The sequence below is a fragment of the Pleurodeles waltl genome, chromosome 9 (assembly GCF_031143425.1).
Source record: "Pleurodeles waltl isolate 20211129_DDA chromosome 9, aPleWal1.hap1.20221129, whole genome shotgun sequence".
In the NCBI taxonomy this organism is placed as follows: domain Eukaryota; kingdom Metazoa; phylum Chordata; class Amphibia; order Caudata; family Salamandridae; genus Pleurodeles; species Pleurodeles waltl.
In genome coordinates, this window is record NC_090448.1 from 716979946 (window position 1) to 717001772 (window position 21827).

At 44.9% G+C, this 21827-nt stretch overlaps 1 protein-coding gene across 1 annotated transcript in view; it reads right to left on the reverse strand.

Annotated features, from left to right (window-relative positions):
• Positions 1–21827, reverse strand: part of CTSF (cathepsin F) — a 291086-nt gene that overhangs the window by 128477 nt on the left and 140782 nt on the right. The window contains exons 4-8 of the mRNA XM_069207833.1: positions 20218–20294; positions 18745–18820; positions 16193–16306; positions 13776–13921; positions 12702–12798 (exon numbers count right to left, since the gene is read on the reverse strand). Coding sequence (XP_069063934.1) covers positions 12702–12798; positions 13776–13921; positions 16193–16306; positions 18745–18820; positions 20218–20294 — 510 coding nt within the window. The remainder of the gene's footprint in view (positions 1–12701; positions 12799–13775; positions 13922–16192; positions 16307–18744; positions 18821–20217; positions 20295–21827) is intronic.

Consider the following 21827-nt stretch of genomic DNA (forward strand, 5'->3'; position numbering starts at 1 on the left):
TACTGTACCATATCTATTTTATACAATTAATATAATATTATTTCATATCTTAACACATCAAAATCCTATGTAGGGATAATTTTAATTCAGAAACATATTGCATCCGATGTTTTCAATCTTCTTGCATAACCTTCTTCAATAGCGTGGCCTCCAGGTCCCTAGTTTATAAACACTGACGCGGATTTCTGTGCTAGACCTGAATGTGATCACCACCTTCTTCAGGGCGTAACAATGAAATACAATGCAAAATATTACAGGGGGAGAAAGAGAATGTTGCCTCGGAGGAAACACCACACGGTATCCCACAAGAATGTGGGTACTCTTGCATAGCAGAAGTATCCCTTTGTCAGGAGGGACCGCTAATGATCTCTTGTGGGGAGAATAACAGACAAATGGTTGAACTGGACATCCATGCTGATGGATGCACCATAAAGCCCGTTCTTTTTAATGAACCATCCTTGCCATTAGGATATGCAGAGTTGTTTCAGGAATGATAGGTCATCTGGTAGAAGAGTTTATCTACACTTTTTAATGATGCCTGACAGTATATTTGCTGTAAATGACGTTTTCCTTGTATCCTGGTGCGTATGGTTTGGTTTTCAAACAGTGAGGTTTCAATGGACTATAGGCATCATCAGGAGAGTGCTATTGCTGTCCCACAAGAGTGTCTTGATACTTGTGCTGGGGTCTAATGATGTTGCCACTCCTGACAGTTTCTTTTTGAGGGTGTCTTTAAAGACACTCTGATTGATCTAGATGTTAAAATACATGCAGATTCCTTACCTTTGAATTCCCTGGCGTCAGCTTCGTATCTGGAATCTTTTTGCTGAGCAATACCCTGCGCGCGCCGTCATTTGGTTTCACGTGTGTCGTCTGGCTCTGTGTGGTTTCGTCAGCGTTGTTGGCCCCCGTCTATGACGTCAGGGTCGTCTATATAGACACCACCTCGGTGCGCATATGTCAGTTCTTTTATCCACAAAACTTCCACGCCAGAAGTGCAGAGTCATCGATAGAACCAAAATTTGTCTGTGAACACCTAAGGCCCTGAGAAGGGATAAACCCTAACCCTACTAGTCATATCTGCAGAGCGGGGAGGCATGGTTGGGTGTAAGTAATCTGCAGCTAGATAGAGTCTCTAACAGATAATGCGTAACCGAAGGTAAGTAATTTGTTCATCTGATAGAGACTTCCAGCTGCAGATTCCCTACCTTTGAATAGATACCCAAGCCATAACTTCCTGGCGGTGGTCTGTGGATACCACTCCTTACTCTAGAAAGTTCTGCAGGACTGAATGGGCAAAGTACCCGTCCCTTCATACCTGACTGTCCAGGCAGTAATGTTTCGCAAACATGTGCAAGGACGCCCACGTTGTGCCTGACATATCTCCAGGACTGGTATGCTTTTTGCTAGCACAATGGTAGCAGGTTTCCCCCTGGTAGAAAGAGCCCACAAGCCCTCAGGAGGCTGCTTCCTGGCCAATGCGTAGCATATCTTAAAGCAGAGAATGGCCCAGCGCGAAATGGTTCGCTTCTGCCCTGTCTGACCCTTCTTTGCTCCAACGTACCCCACAAAGAGTTGGTCATCCACCTGGAACTCTTTTGTGCGGTCAAGGTAGAATGGCAATGCTCTTTTTGGGTCCAGCCGATGGAGTCGCTCCTCTTCCTTAGAGGGATGCGGTGGAGCAAAGAAAGTGGGCAGGGTGATGTTCTGACTGAGATAGAATGGGGTCACCACCCTGATGAGGAAAGAGGCACGAGTTCTGTGAACCTCTTTATCTGGATGGATAGTGAGATACAGTGGCTTGCATCTCACGACCCTCCTGGCAGATTTTATTTCCACTAAGAAGGCTGTCTTGATGGTGAGCAGTCGGAGGGGACAGTTGTGTTAAGGCTCGAAGGGACCTCACATGAGAAAAGTGAGGACAAGATTTAAGCCCCATTGAGGCATAATAAAGGGCGTAGGGGGAAAAATATGTAGAAGCCCTTTGAGGAATGTATTTACAATGGGAGATTTGAACAAGGAACACTGATCAGGCAGCCAAAGAAATGCCGATAAAGCAGAAAGATAACCCTTTAGAGTCCCAAAAGATGAACCCTGCTGAGCTAGAGACAGAATGAAAAGTAGAATTTCAGAAAGAGAACCAGAAAGAGGGTCAATAGACCTTTCTGTACAATAATATACGAAGAGTTTCCAAAGGTACGTGTATACCATTTTAGTGTAGGGACGCCTGGCTGCCAAAATAACTTTACAGACTTCGTGAGGAAGGTCAAAAGCCATCAACTGCCGCCACTCAATCTCCACGCATTAAGGCGCAGAGTTGACAGGTTCGGGTGGAGAACCCTCCCCTGTTGCTGCGACAGAAGATCCTCTCGAAGGGGCAGCCTGATCGGAGGACTGATGCTCATTTGGGATACCAGAGTCTCTGTACCCAATCCGAGGCCACTAAGATGACTTGGGCCTGGTTATTCTTGATCTTTTGAGAACTCTGGGCAGAAGTGGTATGGGCAGAAATGCATATAAGAGGCCTGAATTCCACTTGCGATGAAAAGCGCCACCGAACAATTGCTGCCTTGGAAACTCCTATGTGCAATACTGCTGACATTGCACGTTGTCTGTGGAGGGGAACGGATCTAATCAAGGCTCTCCCCACTGCTGAAAGAGTCCTGGCGCCACCTCCGGATGGAGATATAATTTGTCATCCTTTAGGCATCGACAGCTGAGTTCGTCCCCCCTGGCATTCAGATAACCTGCCAAGTGTTGAACCACCAGGGTAATACCCTCCTGTTCCAGCCAAGTCCAGAGACGCAGAGCCTCTTGACAAAGGGTCCACGACCCCACACCGCCCTGCTTGTTGCAGTACCACATTGCAGTGGTGTCCGTGAACACCTGCACTAACTTCCCTTTCACAACAGGAAGAAATGCCTTCAATGCTAGCCGGATCGCCAGGAGCTCCAAAAAGTTGATAGGGAGCCCGGACTCCACCGGAGACCAGAGTCCCCTGATCTCCGCCTCTCCCAGATGGCCACCCCATCCCTGAAGTGACGCATCTGTCACTACTGTGAGATTTGGTTGGGGAAGGGAGAGGAGTCTGCCTTTGACTCAATCGCAGTTCACTAACCACCACTGCAGGTCTTTTGCAGTTCCCTCTGAGATCTAAACCACGTAGGTATGATTTCCCTGATGCTGTTCCCACTGGAACTTCAGGTCTCACTGCACAGCCCTAATGTGCCATCTGACATGGTTCACCAACAGGAATGCAGGAAACCATGAGTCCCAACAGCCTCAGAGTCTGTCTCACCGAAATCCAGGATAGAGGCACAAATATCGGTATCATAACCTGAATATCCTGGACTCGCTTCTCTGGAGGATAGGCCTGAAACTGCAGTGTGTCCAGAACAGCTCCAATGAAAGGGAGCTTCTGAGAGGGAGTCAGGTGTGACTTTGGCATGTTGATAGTGAACCCCAGCGAATGCAGGCGGTCCGCCGCAGTCTGAAGGTGGGTGACAAGATCCTGGGGCTTAGGAGCCTTCAACAGCCAGTTGTCGAGATAGGAGAACACTGAAATCCCTAACCTGCGCAGATGAGCTGCCACCACCGCCATCACTTTTGGTGAACACCCAATGTGCACTGGTGAGACCGAAGGAGAGCACGGTAAACTGAAAGTGCTCATGGCCCACCTTGAACTGCAAGTAATGCCTGTGAGCAGGCTGGATGGGGATGTGAAAATACGCATCTTGCAAGTCCAACACTACCATCCAGTCTCCTTAGTCTAGATCAGACAAGACTTGAGCAAGAGGGAGCATCCTGAATTTCTCCTTTTGGAGGAAGAGATTGACATCCCTTAAATCCAAAATAGGGCGAAGACCCTTGTTCTTTTGGGGAATCCAAAAGTAGTGGGAATAACAACCACTGCCTACTTCTGATATTGGGACCCTTTCTATGGCGCCCTTAGCCAAGAGAGCCGAAACTTCCTCACAGAGCAAGATCAAATGATCCTCCATCAGCCATTCTTTTACTGTAGGGATAGAGGTAGGGAAAGACTGGAAGGGAAGAGCCCTTTGTATGATCTGCAAGACCCATTTGTCCGATGTTATGGATCGCCAGTGAGGGAGATTAAATTGAATCCTCCCTCCAACTGGACAGACATGGTCTTGAAGAACCATGCTAGGAGGGCTTGGGCATTGCGGAAGAGAGGGCTGGGTGGTGGCCAACCTCTGGCTAGACCCTCTGGGTCTGAAGGTACCACGGCGCGTCCTTGCATAGGATGCTGTGAAGCCGGAGGACAGTGGCTAACCTGTTGTTGGCGTGGTACCGCGCCCCTCCCGAAGCCTCGAAAGGGGCGATAGACTGACTGCTGCCGAACAGGCGCTGAAAGACCCAAGGATCTGGCAATAGCTCGAGAATCCTTAAAACTCTCAAGCGCAGAGTCTGCCTTTTCACCAAAAAGTTGTGTGCCATTGAAAGGCATGTCCATCAAGTTCAACTGGACATTATCTGAAAGGCCAGTGCTATGCAGCCAGGCGTGGCGTTGGAGGGCCACTGTTGAAGAAATCGCCCAGCCCAGTGAGTCGGTCGTGTCCAAGCCACACCTGATGGTAAACTTGGCTGTATCTCTTCCATCCTTGACAGCCTGGGTGAGACCTGGGGCAGCACCTGTGCCATCGTATACCATAAAGTATAGGAAAAACGGCCCAATAGGCAAGAGGTGTTTACCAACCTCAATGCCAGGCTTGAGGAAGAAAACATCTTCTTCCCAAGTTGGTCCAGCCTCTTGGATTCCCTAACCGGGGGAACGGAAGGGAAGGCACCACAGGAAGTGGAGACTTGGACCACCAAGCTCTCCGGGGTGGGGTGTTGGTTGAGGAAACTGGGTCGCTTGATGCTGGTCGATGGCCGCGGCTGATTGCCCTATTCACAGTAGCCCCGGGGCTGGGTTTGGACCACGTTCCCAGAAAGACATCTGTGAGGGCCTCACTGAAGGGTAACATCGGCTCTGATGTAGCAACCCCTGGCTGAAGCACCTCCGTCAGGAGCTTAGTCCTGACTGGCACCGTAGGCAAGTCTAGGTCCAAGACTTCAGCTGCCCTACCCACTACCATGGGATAAGATGCCCCTTACTCCGTGGCCACCGCAGGAGGTGAAACCATGCCAGCATCTGGAGAAGTATCCATTCCACTGGCTTTCCCTAGATCCTCTTACCAGTACTGTTCATGCTCCAATCCCACTCCTCACCTGTGGCTGGCTGTTCAAAATAAGCCTCAGGACTGATCTGGGCCTAATCAGCGCCGTCGAAGTCGGAATTGGCATTGTACGATGTTGTTCCGGCTACGGATCATCAGGAATGAAGATGGGGCTAACACCACCACTATCGGATCTCGGGTCCCCAACGGCGCCGAGGCCGAAGCATGCTGACGTTGGATCCGATGGGCCCCCTGCTGACCCCGAGGGACCCGAAGACCCTCCCGAGGGGGCAGCCCACTCAAAACCAAGGCACATAGCCTCATAAAATTCCTCTAATTGAGCCGGAGTCACTCTGGCTCCCGGAAAGGGTGGAGACGCGGAACCATGCTCGGAAGTCGACGTTCCGGAGACGCCTCATCAGCCGACGGGCATGACGAAGTCGAAGTCTGCTTGGACTTCTTTTTTTTGTGCCTCTTCCTTGAGTGCCCCGAGGACCTCGAATGGGACGAAGAGGACTTGGGACTCCTGGAGCGGTTCCGCGACCTCCTACTTGAGCAGGACTGTGACCTCCGAGGACTCGCGCCGATCGAAGTCGATTGCCGGGCCGCCATGAGCTTGAGGGACCGCAAAACTTCCAGTCGTGGTCCTTGTCGAGGCACCAGAGACATACCTCATGGGGGTCCGTCACTGACATCGTGCAGCTTGAACCCCGTCTTCCTAGAGGGCATATCCCTGACACAGACGAAAAAAATCCTTGAAAAACGTTGAAAAAAGGCTTGCTAAAAAAGGCAAAGGGTAGCTCGATCCCGGGTCTGCGCTTAAACGGCGCAGAAGGAAAAGAACTGACGTACGCACGCTGAGGTGGCATCTATATAGACAACCATGATGTCATAAACAGCTACAATGACACAGACGAAGCCACGCAGAGCTAGACGGCGCACGCGGAACCAAACGACGCCACAGGGTATTGCTCAGCAAAAAGATTACGGATTCGAAACTGACACCATGCAATTCAAAGGTAAGGAATCTGCAGCTAGAAGTCTCTATCAGATAATGTAATGTTGGTGGCATTACCAAGACTGAAGGCTATATTCTGTATGACTGTGAGTGTGGAGGGGAGTAAGAATATGATTGACTGTCTGACCATTGACTCTCTGGACCTCTCTAAGAGCTTCAAGCACAGTGTCACTAAAAATAAACATAACTCTAAAAGGAGGATCATTTAGAGTAATAGCCTGGTTTACGATGGATTAAACCCAGATCTGTGACTGGGGGTGAGTGTCTGACAATGTTCAGCATTCCGTCCATCACTTGTTGTTTTTGCTTTGTTGCCCTAAGTGGGAAGGGTATACCCAGACGTGGGTCCCGTGCTTCCCATGCCACTGGATTCAAGCTAGCCTGGCTGATGAGGGGTGATACCCCAAAACCGGTCCCAGGATGCTTGTTTCCGGTCCAGTGAGGACCTGGCTTGGCAGTTCGGGCTGCACTGTTCCCATGAGGAACAGGGTCAAGACTGATTTGCATATGGCTGGGTCCAAACTGGGGTGGCATGGTGAGCACAAAAACGATGGATTAAACCCAGATCTGTGACTGGGGGTGAGTGTCTGACAATGTTCAGCATTCCGTCCATCACTTGTTGTTTTTGCTTTGTTGCCCTAAGTGGGAAGGGTATACCCAGACGTGGGTCCCGTGCTTCCCATGCCACTGGATTCAAGCTAGCCTGGCTGATGAGGGGTGATACCCCGAAATCGGTCCCAGTATGCTTGTTTCCGGTCCAGTGAGGACCTGGCTTGGCAGTTCAGGCTGGACTGTTCCCATGAGGAACAGGGTCAAGACTGATTTGCATATGGCTGGGTCCAAACTGGGGTGGCATGGTGAGCAAAAAAACGATGGATTAAACCCAGATCTGTGACTGGGGGTGAGTGTCTGACAATGTTCAGCATTCCGTCCATCACTTGTTGTTTTTGCTTTGTTGCCCTAAGTGGGAAGGGTATACCCAGACGTGGGTCCCATGCTTCCCATGCCACTGGATTCAAGCTAGCCTGGCTGATGAGGGGTGATACCCCGAAACCGGTCCCAGGATGCTTGTTTCCGGTCCAGTGAGGACCTGGCTTGGCAGTTCTGGCTGGACTGTTCCCATGAGGAACAGGGTCAAGACTGATTTGCATATGGCTGGGTCCAAACTGGGGTGGCATGGTGAGCAAAAAAAAGATGGATTAAACCCAGATCTGTGACTGGGGGTGAGTGTCTGACAATGTTCAGCATTCCGTCCATCACTTGTTGTTTTTGCTTTGTTGCCCTAAGTGGGAAGGGTATATCCAGACGTGGGTCCCGCGCTTCCCATGCCACTGGATTCAAGCTAGCCTGGCTGATGAGGGGTGATACCCCGAAACCGGTCCCAGGATGCTTGTTTCCGGTCCAGTGAGGACCTGGCTTGGCAGTTCGGGCTGGACTGTTCCCATGAGGAACAGGGTCTAGACTGATTTGCATATGGCTGGGTCCAAACTGGGGTGGCATGGTGAGCAATAAAACGATGGATTAAACCCAGATCTGTGACTGGGGGTGAGTGTCTGACAATGTTCAGCATTCCGTCCATCACTTGTTGTTTTTGCTTTGTTGGACTAAGTGGGAAGGGTATACCCAGACATGGGTCCCGCGCTTCCCATGCCACTGGATTCAAGCTAGCCTGGCTGATGAGGGGTGATACCCCGAAACCGGTCCCAGGATGCTTGTTTCCGGTCCAGTGAGGACCTGGCTTGGCAGTTCGGGCTGGACTGTTCCCATGAGGAACAGGGTCTAGACTGATTTGCATATGGCTGGGTCCAAACTGGGGTGGCATGGTGAGCAATAAAACGATGGATTAAACCCAGATCTGTGACTGGGGGTGAGTGTCTGACAATGTTCAGCATTCCGTCCATCACTTGTTGTTTTTGCTTTGTTGGACTAAGTGGGAAGGGTATACCCAGACATGGGTCCCGTGCTTCCCATGCCACTGGATTCAAGCTAGCCTGGCTGATGAGGGGTGATACCCCGAAACCGGTCCCAGGATGCTTGTTTCCGGTCCAGTGAGGACCTGGCTTGGCAGTTCGGGCTGGACTGTTCCCATGAGGAACAGGGTCAAGACTGATTTGCATATGGCTGGGTCCAAACTGGGGTGGCATGGTGAGCAAAAAAACGATGGATTAAACCCAGATCTGTGACTGGGGGTGAGTGTCTGACAATGTTCAGCATTCCGTCCATCACTTGTTGTTTTTGCTTTGTTGCCCTAAGTGGGAAAGGTATACCCAGACGTGGGTCCCGTGCTTCCCATGCCACTGGATTCAAGCTAGCCTGGCTGATGAGGGGTGAAACCCCGAAACCGGTCCCAGGATGCTTGTTTCCGGTCCAGTGAGGACCTGGCTTGGCAGTTCGGTCTGGACTGTTCCCATGAGGAACAGGGTCAAGACTGATTTGCATATGGCTGGGTCCAAACTGGGGTGGCATGGTGAGCAAAAGAACGATGGATTAAACCCAGATCTATGACTGGGGGTGAGTGTTTGACAATGTTCAGCATTCCGTCCATCACTTGTTGTTTTTGCTTTGTCGCCCCAAGTGGGAAGGGTATGCCCAGACGTGGGTCCCGTGCTTCCCATGCCACTGGATTCAAGCTAGCCTGGCTGATGAGGGGTGAAACCCCGAAACCGGTCCCAGGATGCTTGTTTCCGGTCCAGTGAGGACCTGGCTTGGCAGTTCGGTCTGGACTGTTCCCATGAGGAACAGGGTCAAGACTGATTTGCATATGGCTGGGTCCAAACTGGGGTGGCATGGTGAGCAAAAAAACGATGGATTAAACCCAGATCTGTGACTGGGGGTGAGTGTCTGACAATGTTCAGCATTCCGTCCATCACTTGTTGTTTTTGCTTGGTTTATTAAGGACAGCACTGATGTACTACGAATTTTTGTGTGAGGTTTTCAATCTACAGCTCTATGGGCACTGCAGGTTGAATGAAAATACAATTCGAGTTCATATCACAATGCCCCCAAGAGAGTGAATATAAATGTATTGCAGCTCAAGCATATTAACTCTATGCAGGTAAACACAAGGACTAACTAGTGGTTTCGGTTTTGCCACAACAACTGGAGCTTGATAAACGTTATGTCCCATGTAGATCAAGAGTAAATTGTGGATGGAGTTTAGGCTGCCATTCATGTAGTACAGCCAATGTCTAAGCTACTCACAGCCCTGAGTATATATTAAAACTGCTCATTACTCTTAATGTCAGTCTAAGATAAAAGTGGATTAAAACATAGAAATGCTGACTAGCAAGAAAGGACATGAATGAATAAGAATGTCCATGCACGGCATGTCATATGTGTCCAATGAAGAACTTCAGGATATAGTGCGAATTAGAAGTGAAATTATTCACAAGTTAACAATTAGTATCTCTGCAGACAGAATTCCACGTTCGTCATTTCTCTCAACATCTAATACAAGTTTTCAGTGACACTTATTAGTATATTTATCAGAGTCGCAGAATAGAAATATAGAAGGCATAAACCCAATTAATTTAGTTTGGTTATGCTTATTTACGCAGTCTGGAAGAATATCTCTGCCCCCTGCTTCAGAGCAAACATAAAGAATTAGGGGAAAAACTACAAAGTTGAAAAGGGGAAATCACATCAAATCACATTTAAGAAGTTCTATTATGGCTTATTAGGCAGTATTTTCAGGCTGCTCGCCTTCTCACACTGGGAAAGAGTCAGACACTCTGGGCAGTATGCTTAGAGAATAGCAACAAGGGTATTCCATATGGGTTTGTGCTTGCCTTTTATCGCAGGGGTTGTAGCGAGGTGAGAGAATTGCTAGTGGGGTAGTGTGACCAACTCCAACTATGACCCTGATTACGAGATGGACAGTACTAGCGGGGTGGTAACTCCGCATCCATAAACATTAAGAAATTATGAGTAAAACTCCACAAAATTAAGAATAACTGCAAGGAACAAGTTTTACTGGGTGGAATTCCACACGGTAGTCCCTTTTCTGTGGGATTAACACTCACATTTGCCACCTGCACTAGGAAAGCAGTACATTTGTGTAGGATGGAGGGGGTGCAGGACAGGATGTGCGGGCAGCGAGAGAAGGGAGGACAAAACATTGCACGGCAATGTAGATGCAAAGTGTTAGTAAATCAGGGCCATAGTGCCTGGTGCACTGAGGTGATCAGTACTGGTAATGTTGCATATGGTGGCCACTAATGTAATCTTATCTGAATTGGTTACTATTACATCTCTAATAATATTAGTAGCCCAGGAGGAATTTCAGTGAACATAAGTAGTTCCTATTAGAGAAAGGGTTGGAGCCCCCTGACATATACAATTCCACAACAGGAAGGTCTTTAATAATATCAAACCTGAACCAATTACCTACAAACCATGATGTAACATGTTAACTAAGCATACTACGAAATGTTATCCAACATGCAGGCTAACAGTGGGTGTTATCTGGAAAAGGCTTGCACACATACGGAGGTTGCTAGGATCTATCAAGAGGCTGCTACTGAAGGGCTATGATCTCATAGATAAAAGGCTGTTGCAAAATTACTTTCTTGTAAGATGCAAGGGCCTATCCCAGCAGCAGCACAAGTGTGTTAAAGTGCTTTCCCTTTTCACTGGTACTGTTGATTGCATGTGAACATTGAGGAGGGCTAGCTTGGAATAAGAAAAGTGCTATACGTTGTGTTGCTCGTTAACAAATCAATCTTTTTGTGTTGCATTATTAAATCCAGACTATGATATCAGCTCAGAAGCATTTTGATTTTACGCCTTAAGGCACTTACCTGTCATACTGGGAGAGCAGATTAACATCCTGTAATGCAGAGCATTTCTGCTTGTGGACCCTCATTAAAACTCCTTGCATACAGTCCAATAACTGGAAGCCCCCCCCCCACTTGTCGTACTAATAAACATTGTAAATTTCACTACCTAAAGATTTTGTCATGTTCAGTTTGGCAAACACTTCAGCTGATTGTCAGTTTTTTTGACCTCACAATCCAAAGGAGCGCCTTTCTCGAGCAGCATCTTTTGTGCTTGAAAATACTGCCCCTCAGATCAGCCATGAGACCAGGCTCTTAAAGGAATTCTTTGCCATGGAAAATTAAGGTTAAGGCAAAAAACATAACATTTCTGGAGCATGAGCCAAATGTTACAACAGCAGAATGTGCTAGTATGGTCAGTTAGGACAACAGGAATTATGCTATTCTGCAGCGCAGCTTTTTTGCATAGTTATGGGTTTGCCGCATATTTCATCATTTACTGCGGACTCTGCAGATTTTAACAAAACAATTGTTTATTGCTCAAAGTGATCAAAAATTACTATAAAAAAGGTGGCGTGTTAATGCACAATAGAGAGCGCTTCACAAAGGTTAACTGGTCATCTTTCATTTGCTTTTTTTCTATATTTGGTTACTGAACTCGTACTAATAATAAACTAATGAACTAATACTATCAAAAACTGCCCTGCATAAATAATGCCACATAGTTTGCCTTTTCTTGCTGTATAGTTTAGGCAATCCTGCCACATTATTTGGTGTTTCCCTGCACATAATTCAAGTGGCCCTGACTATAATGTGCCACGCTTGTTGCTTCCTTCCATTTCAAAGCTGACATTTGTTATTCTTTGCACAGTGTGATCCACTTAGTCTTGTACTGTTTTGCAGCATTTGTTAGCACTTCTAATCCTGTAAAGACCGTTACGTACTCTAATTTTAATTGGTTTCCTAGGCCCTGGGCATAGTTTGTGGTGGAAAGGTGTGGTATGTAGTAAGTACTAGAAGGGCGATGATGGGTGAGGTTCAAAGTTATACTTCAAACACGGTGAGATGTGTGTCGCTGCTCATTTTCATGAAGTGCTGTTGAGAGTGTTAGCATTAACAAATTGGTACATACCTTCTTATTAATTTGCAGAGATCATCATCTGCATCTTGTGTGAATAGATTATAGTAATATTTTTTGTTTGTTTTATGAGATGTGTCAATTTATAGTGTACTTAAAATTATATTGCATAAAGCATTCCATTTGAAAAACATGTGCAGTGAGGCTAGAGCTGCTGTTAAGCAGCAGCCCACATTTACTCTGGTGTACTTAGATCGAGTGTGCAAGCGATTTGACCTGTTGTAAGTGTTGTGGGCCTTTAAGCATGCCCACCTCATGCCCATTAAGTTCATTTGTTCGTGGGCTCGCCTTTCAAAAATCCCTTGACGTAAGTGGTAAATGCTTTACGTTTGTCCTAGGAAAAAGGTAAAAGGACTTTAGTTATATGCAGGGCCAATGGATACAGATGCAAGGAAAAGACGAAATTATGAGGCAAGGTTGACCATTTTATGTGGCAAGAAAAGTCTAGTTATGAATTTACAATGCCAACAGCTCTAACTTAAGCAAATGCGAGACATACTGCATTGCAAGTGATTGGTTCTTGTGCTTTCATGAATTATGAATAGAGCAGAGATTTCCGGTTCCGATAAATAACAACATGAAGCACATACCTTGCTCGGAGAGGGAGATGAGCTCTCTTTTACGGATGAACCACTGCCCTTCAATATTGCCAGTGACAGAGAAGGCCCAGCAGGAACCGCACATTCCCTGGAACAGGAACAGTAGAAGAAATAGGTTAAAAGTATTTGTTAGAATCAATTCAAACAGCTTGCATACACATGGCTACGGTTTACTAGCGCAGTTGGTGACTGTGAAGCAAGGGGATGAGTTCTAATCCTGGTTTCACTTCTTGAACTGCTAACCTGTTGTCACCAGTCAAAACAAACTGGTCATTCAGTCGATGTATCCCCACTTTTGCAACAGTAGAGACAGTACCAGTATTACTCTTTAGTTCTGGGGCACACTGATGTCCCTGTAGTATCTTTGGTCAACCGTATGTTATTAGTGTCCATCACCCAGAACTGTGAATCTGTCCCCCTGTTTCTTCTCAGTGGGGTAACAGCGGTTTATTGAGGCCTCTGTCAACCCAGAAGGGTCCAGCTAGAGACTTGAAACTCTGGCACTCTCTAAGTCAATGCTCAGCCGCAAACCATAACTCTACAGAAGAATGAGCAAGGCAATTCTCATTGCTTAAATGCGAATCTTTAAAGCCGGCCTTGTTAGAAAAGAGGATTAAAATTCATGTGTGGGTCGAAGACCAATGGATATGTTTTAATGTACAAACCCCTCTAAATTGTTTTGACAGTGGCTGTCTCTATACACTTCCCAACCCTCCAACCTCATTCGTGATACACACCTAAAAAGATCTCGGTTTAAGTGCCTTCGAGCTGCAGCCACAAAATAATTCCACTCACTAAGTTCTTATTGGTAAACAAGTTCATAGACAGTTAAAAAAGAAAAGATTAGAAAGTGTTTAGAAAAAAGTGCCTACTGTGGAACATCCGCTTTGCGGCACATTACCGAACCCCAAAGATTGTTTAAACCTACAAATCCAAAAGAAGATGGTTTTTGTGTTAGCCATATCTAGATTTCATTACAGCCCTCTACCTTGATCTTCAAGACCCTGGCTGTGCCCGCTCCTCTACAATATGAAGATAATAAGAAAACACAATAACCGAAAGTACCTGGTCCTTAACTTCGGTGACAGCGCCATGATCCCGCCAGTCCCACTCATCAGGGGGCGGTTTCTTCGGTGTGCCGGCAGGTTTCATTGGCTGGGCTGGGAGTTTAGTCAGCAGAGGATTTAGGTAGTATGTCCGAAATTCTTCCTCTAAACAACAAAATAAGAAATGCAAGGGCAATCCAAAATTCTAAGCCACAAAATATGATCTCTCTTCAAATGAGCACTGTCCTAGGAAGGACTTTGGGAAATTTTCCGGCAGGGTGGTGCCGGTGAAAGGCCGAAATTCCTGTAAATTACACGCCAGACCTTGTAGTAAGTGAGGGTATTAGGACAGTATTAACTATCTGGGAAGAAATGGAACAAAGCACATACGTATACTTAGGTGAGCGGAAACTTCGTGTTTGTGGTGGAGAACTCGGCACATACAAGTATTGGTAATACAGAGGTGTAGTTTGTAATATGTAGTATGTTTTGTAATACTACAAAAGGTACTACAAAGTGCAGTTTGTGATTCAGGCCAATTGTATATAAATGTATTTCATGTGGAAAGCTTGAAAGCCAGGGATGGACTTAATTCTTCAGGACCTACGTTTGACAGATGATATTCCAAATGATTTCTGACCCTTTTGCAGACTGTGCAGCTCCACCAGTTTGCTGAGTAAATGTAACACATGCAGTTTGAGAGCATTCCATTCCTGCGAACATTATTTATGATACAATGTCATTAACATTACCACAACCATGGAGAATGGTGAGTATTCCCTTTCCAACCATCCCTTGCTCTTGAATGCAGGGATTTGCTCATGATAAAGGAGTGAACAAGCATGGCTTGTCCACTTATGCACATGGCATTAGTTGGATGCAGTGTCTTTGATATCATCCACACTAGGACCCTCACGGTCCTGGGAAGATTCTAGACAGGAATTATGTAATCTTATGGGAGGTGTTAAGGACTGGTTATGAGAGTTATGATGCAATGCGCACAGAGCGGGATAGTATGTTGAGGAATACAGACGATTGTTACAGAGCTCCATATGAGGCATATTCATTTGTATACTCCTGGGCTGGGGCAGATGCTACACTGGTGTTATTCAGAAGACAATGGAGCATCTCTGCATGCCTGCTCCCACTTGCTACCCAGCACCATTCAAAACTGATATGAGCATCCGCAAAATTCCTCAACAGGGATGGAGTTCACCTGCCCTTTCTGAGGTGTCTGCTGCCCCTACATCCCCCAGCTTCTCTTGGGGAAATCACTGTTCTCAACATGCTTAAATGTCTAACATGTTACGGTACTGCCTCTGCCATTAACACATTACCTGTCAACCTACCTGTGAAAATTGCACTGTAGTGCAATTTAAGTTCTTATGCTGATAAAATCTACTGGTATTCAGGGTATCCCTGGGGCGTTTTGTATAGAATCCAAATAATGCCTGAGCAGCTGTCGGTGTTTTCACTTTTCCTTGTTTACTTTTCACCTCAGCCCAGCAACCAGGAAGTTGGGTCCTTATTGGAGCCACAAAAGCTTTTCTGGTTGTCTCCTCAAAGGTAAAAACCCTTCCATCTTCCTCCAAAGTTCCGAACTGCCCATTCTACAGAACAGGACCAAATAACCTGCTTGCGGTTGGTGTAGTTCCCTCTATAGCGTGCCCAATCCTCCAAGCTTGGTAGCCAGTGCTTATTTTGAACTGGAGGCTGCAGGTGGTGTGAGGTGGCACATTTTTGGAGACTGGCACACATTTTACTTCATCAGACTTTGACCCATGGCAAGAGAGAGAAAAATACAGAAGAAGGAGGAAGAGAATGATGGGAAAATAATGATTAAAAAAAGAAAGCAGGGATGAAAGGGAACTCTAAAGAGTGAGATAAAGTAGAAGGAAATGCCTTTTGGTGGATTAAACACGCATGTGGTCAGTGCTTAATTTCAGCCCGTGGTTGCAGGTGGGGGTCCACCTGCACTTATTTTTGAGGACTAGCACTTATTTCTTCCTCATCAAACTCTGACTCACAGCATGAGAGAAAACAACACATACCAGGAAAAGAAGGAGGAAGAAAAAGATGAAACAAAACATGACAGAGGGAGAAAGCAGGAATCTGTAAAAGTGAGATAAAGGGGCAGTGTGTGTCTGGCATAAGGAGAAATCAAGACTTCCCGGTCTTGGTATTTGGTACACTGACATTCACTAGCACTGGTCGCGGGCTTCTGAGCATAACTTTGGTTCCTGATTCTTATTCTTTTACAAATTAAGCACTGTATGTGGTTGAATCAAGACTAAGCAGCATTGGTAGAGGGCACCCCTGAAATTCAATAATGGGATCACGGTCTTCTCAGCAAAACACTGAGCCCTGGAACTTATTCTTTTAAAAATTAAGCACTGCTAGTAACTCTAACTAATTATCTAACTGGATCACACTTACCTGTAAGATCACTGAATTTAGTGACACCATACTCTGCAGTGCCTTTGTCCATCTCCTGGATTCTACGAGCCTTTTGCAGATTCTCAGAAAAGATTTGAAAGCGCAGCTCCACTTCTAAATATAAAGACATAAATACACAACATAGAATGAACCCGAGCTTTCACACCACAATAGAAGAGAAATGTCCTTAAGATCCAGAAGTGGCCATTTTTAATCCTCTCTTGGAGTGAAGATAAAGCATGGACAGCACAGCTCTATATCGCTGTAGGTGATTTTCAGTGCTCAAAAACCTTTTGTCACTAGTGCATTGAAACATAGGCATATAATGAGCTTTGGGTCATCCCCTTGCTGTTGATTGGATGGCGTTCTTGCCCCAACTTCTTATTTGATAGTTTTCCTCCATATTCCTTTTGTCCTCCACCCGCTTTTCATCTTTGCAGTTTTCTGATTGCATGACTTGTGTGCTTCCACTGCTTGCTATCAGGGAACTTTTATTTTCTTTTTCTTCTACCACTCCGAGGGAGTGAATGCATTTTCTTGTTTGCCGCCACATGCGTTGTTTCCACCCTCAAACTCCCTACCTATTCTCATTGTTACTCCTCACTTGCCACATTTGCATGATGCATTTTTTCTCCTTTGCCAAGAAGGAACAGAAATAGCAAGAAAACAGTAACAAAGCCAATAGGTAAGCATAGCTTTTAAAAGGCGAGACCGATTGAATTAGTCAATGCTTGTCAACAATGCTGCCTGAAATTTCAATTGTTGTTTCTAGTATATGTTTCGGTAACCCACAGTACAAGGGGCATGAGAGTTTTTGGCTTTTAGGGTGGATTTATATTAGTAACTCATGATAACCCTCATTATATGCAAGGGAGCAACACCATTTTTTAAGGTCTGGCTTGACAGCACAGCTGTGGCCAGACAACTATGTGGGCATCACTAGTGAGGCGATTGGGCTCCACCCACATGTTGGAAGCCATAAGTACATGTTTTGATTGAGCAGAAATAGTGTGCTTCCACAAAAAAGTTATTGTCCTCCATGCAGCTGGAGTCATTTTGTTTCTTTATCCAGCTGCCTAAGCTTGAACTTTCAGGGTCACAAACAAGATATTGGCATGCTATTAAATTGACTTAGACAACTAGATAATTTATATTGTTTTTCTCTGACAGCAGCATGGATGGGAAGAGGGCAGTCATTAACTTACATAGCTTGACAGTGCAACTGTCACCTGAACTTTTCACCTATAGCAACATGATTCCACAGTTCTCTGCTTTCACACTAATACACATCTCTTCCCATGGTATTTACTTCATGTTACCCTACAACATTCCTTTAAAGCCTGACCTATGGGCACTGCCACTGCTTGTCTGTCATGTTGTTCACCTACAAATTGGAGGGGCATTTTCCTCTCTGTTATAAGATTTAACATTTAGTTGAGGAACTTCCCACTCTTACAGGATTACATTCTCTCCACAATCTTCTTGTACTGACTGGCAAGCCCCCGTTTCTTGGAATGGGTGGCAGATTCTCTCAGTGGCTATCGCTTGCTTTGCTGGAATGATGGGGGTGGGTCTTTTTGATCTAAAGTGGATGCTGCATATAACCTCAAAGCCCATTTTATCCCCAAAACTCTAGCAACCAAAATCGGCATGTTAGTATATGACACCTTTTCATCGTCTGCAATGCAGACCAAGGGATGCCTTGCTTGTGGTCTCATTCTCAAGTTGATAGCTGACTCTGTATATAACCCTGATCTAGGAGAGTTACCCTTTCTGGAGGGCATTACAACCTTATGGCATAATCTCTTAGATAACCTGATGCCTGAAGTGACTTTGTTGCTGTGTAGTAAATTCACTGCTCTTGGTGTATCAGTGGATGATTTATCAATATTGGGAAACTCCTTCCTCCCTCAATTGCTCAAAAACACACAATTCCGGTATTGGACTGTGAATACTAGCTGCTGAAGATCAAATAGACACCTGGGAAATTAAATCCATACCACCTAGTTATGAACTGTCTCCTAGGTGAGAAGGGGGTCCCTTCCTTTAGATCTCCTTATATTGTTTTCTTCCTCTAGTCAGTACACTGGCCTTCATCAATATGCTGAAGAATTGACCCACTTTCCTATTGTAAACATAACCACCCTTTTACAAACTAGTGAAATACGACACACCTGCTTCAAACCATGACCTGTAAAACTTCCTGTTCCGAAATGTCCCTCAAAAATCACCTTCAAGAAGTTGGCTACTAAACTGACAAGAAAGTGAGAGGCAGTCCTGTCTAAGACAGTAGGCTCAATTAGGCTCTTCAGCTATATTTCACGGTTGGGAGGGATCTGGACTGAGAGTGTGTGTTCTGGTGCCATGTGCTGAGTCAAGAGTCTGTGTTACTCAAGATATTTAAATAGGAATAAGGGTTTTCACCCCACACTGTTCACAGGGTCACTTGGCCAATTTGAAGCCTAAATTCAATTACTGCATTTAAGCATCAGCCACATGCCTAAGGCTAATGCTCGCTTGATTGGTTAGATGAGTGACCAGGTTAGGCTCACCTTTGTTATTACTATAAATCTTCTTGTATGTAGTCATAAAGTCCTTAAAGAGCGACACCGTCTCAAAGTATTCATTCTGGGGAGAAAAAAGAGGGAAACAGATTTAATCTTCAACCATCCAAAACGAGATAATGTTTTGTCCTTTTATTTTGTGAAGGTCTGTTGTTTGCTTGTCTGAGCCTTGTCTCATTTTCTGGGATTTTCGACCACCCGGACCCAGGTACACCGTAGATTTACATGCAACAAATTTGATTTTAATGTCATTGCTTTGGAAGGGCATAATGTAGAAGAGTTATCTAAGTTCATAAATCCATATTGATCTTTCTCTAAAAAGGAAAGGTTTGGTTCAAATTGTGCATTTGTTAATTTATGATTGTACGTGGGTCGCAATTTAGCGGGGTCTAGTTTGAACCCAGATGGACATGTGGTACCGTGTAATGGGGAATAACATACTAATCAAACCCACAAAATATGTTTGGAGGAATTAATGTATTTTTTTTAACTACTGACAATCGCTCACAGTAGCATTATAACCCATCATTTTTGTCCACCGTGCTATTTCAGATTAGACCCAGCCACATGCACGTCAGTCATGGTCCCGCTCCAGTACGATCAGTCAAGCTTAAAGTGCCAAGCCAGGTCCTCTGAGAACCACATCACAAGCAACCCAAGGCCAGTTTTGGCATAGATGGCATCTGTAAATGAAACCTGCAATTAGGTCGGCTATTCTTTCCTGGAAAGGAAAGTTTTTAAATGGCTCACTGAAAAATGAGGACCTGATCCTGACTAGCCAGCACAAATTGGGTTCAAACTGCACACCTGCTAAATTTTAATATGCAACGGTCGCCAATCATTAGGTGTCTAATTTGCACCTGATAGCACATCTAGTACCGTAAAATGTAGAATCACATGGCATGACACATTAGTTCCCATTTCAAAATACACAAACGGTGCAGCAATTTGCACAGTTCCATCAGCTGCAAATTGTAGAAGCAGAGACAATTTGCACATCCAACATAATCTCGTTTTGTGTGCAAATCAGATTGTTCCTAAAACAGGATTGTGGGTGGTAACTGCAACAGGGAGCCATTTCCTTACACAATCTCAAAACAGGAATCTGTTATATCTCTATTAACAATAATTTTCTCCTCTGACCCACTTGTGTATTGAGTCATTTTGTCATGCCTGCCTACTACCCAAACCTTTTTTCTCATTTTTTTTTCTACCTCCCCAACTCACTGATAGTCATTCATGAGTACTGACCTCTAGTACTATGTAAAGTACTTTTGGTAAAGGGGCTCTCTAATCATTAACAAATGCAAATAAATACTATTAAAGAACTATCGACTATAGTTTCTCTGCAAGAAGTTGAAGATAGATAACAGACCAGTATTCCTCTGGTCCATTTAGATGGTTCATCTAGCTTACGATTTGAGCAGTAATGTTTCACAACGTGCAGTGTTAGATAAGCACCTGGGTAGGTTTGTGGGAGTTACCCGCAGTCTCCTGGTCCTTTGTCTCTTTCGCAGGCACTGAGCGCTTCTGTGAACCTATTGAGAGAAGAGCAGCCCAAATTAACATTCGGAGAGTAGAATATTACATGAAAAGCAATGTGAGGGAGCACGCCAAATGGGGCATAAATGCCAAGTCAATGTTACAGTGTCAATGAAGGAAATGCTAGCTTTCCACAATGTCGACACTATTTGTTGGTATGAATTTTGTAACTGGCATACTTAGATAAAAAGAAATAGATTAAACCTGTCATGCTACTTGAATTAATTTAATATTGAATTATAATTTTTTTCTTTTTCTTTTTACAAATATTTTTTAAACAACTTAAATGTAGTGTTTAGTAAGTATAAAATGTTCTTGAATATTCAATACATGCAATAAAATGTGAGCTATCCTTCCAAATAATGGTCACTAGTCATTTCTAGACCTCATACCTTTCTGTGTGCATTTATAACATTTACTGGAACTCTCTCCAACTCAAGTTCATAGTAACTCTTTTCAGTGCCGTTAGTTAACCTTTTGATCTCTTCTACGAAATCCTCAGTTTTAAGCTTCCTAGTCAGTTTACAGTTACTCCCCAAAACATGCCATGTCAAGCTACAAATATTGCAAAATCAAGCAGCCGGAATTTCCCCTGACCTAGGCGAATGGGAAATCATCCTACTTATCCTGGAAGCCCTCGAATGGATGCCAATCGAAGCCAGGATTAAATTCAAGGTTTCCTGCCCCATCCTCAAAGACTACTATGAAAAAGGCCAAAAAAATGCAAAACATACATTACGCTCCAACCCGAAACCTTCGCTCATCTCTTGATAAATTGATCCTGCAACTTTTCCTGAAGCTGATGAAACATGAGGCAACCCCATGGGACTACATGGTCCAAGACTAGAATGCCCTTGACCCCTCTCTGAGATCCAAATCCAATCACAAGTGCCTCAGGTCACTCCTGAAAATTGACGTCTTCAGTCTCACTTATTTTAATGGAAAAAGTACAACAACTTTCTGGAATCTCAGGGGGCTGCAACGGCAGAAAATCATAAATAAGCACCTACCTGACCTGATAGGGTGCCTTTACCATCTACATCACCTTTTTCTTCATATTAAAAATTGCTTTTGTACCTTCTGTACTCTTGAATGAACAAATGATTAATGGAAGCAGATTATAAAGCTTCTAAAGAAATATAGCGCTTCAGATAGCATTCCCTCCAGTTATACGTTCTGCAAATAATATGTTATTCACCATTTGATAGAATTTTGCCGTGTGGATAAATCCCTCACTGCCCCCACATCCAAGTCACAGTTCTCTTAACAGAAAAACTCTGCGGTATTTAGAAACTGTCTCAAATATAACTTTTGTTATTTAATTTCTTGTCAATGTAATCTCACTGTGGGATAAAAGAACGCCTAGTATCTTCTCCCAAAAGAGGGATCTTGCATGGCGCAAGAATGGCTCTAAGGCTCTTCATTACAGCCCATTTTACATGAGAGAATTAGGCAAATGGGGCATAAGTGCCATGTCAATGTTATAGTGACACTGGAGAAACTGTCAGCTTTCCATTCTGTTGACACTA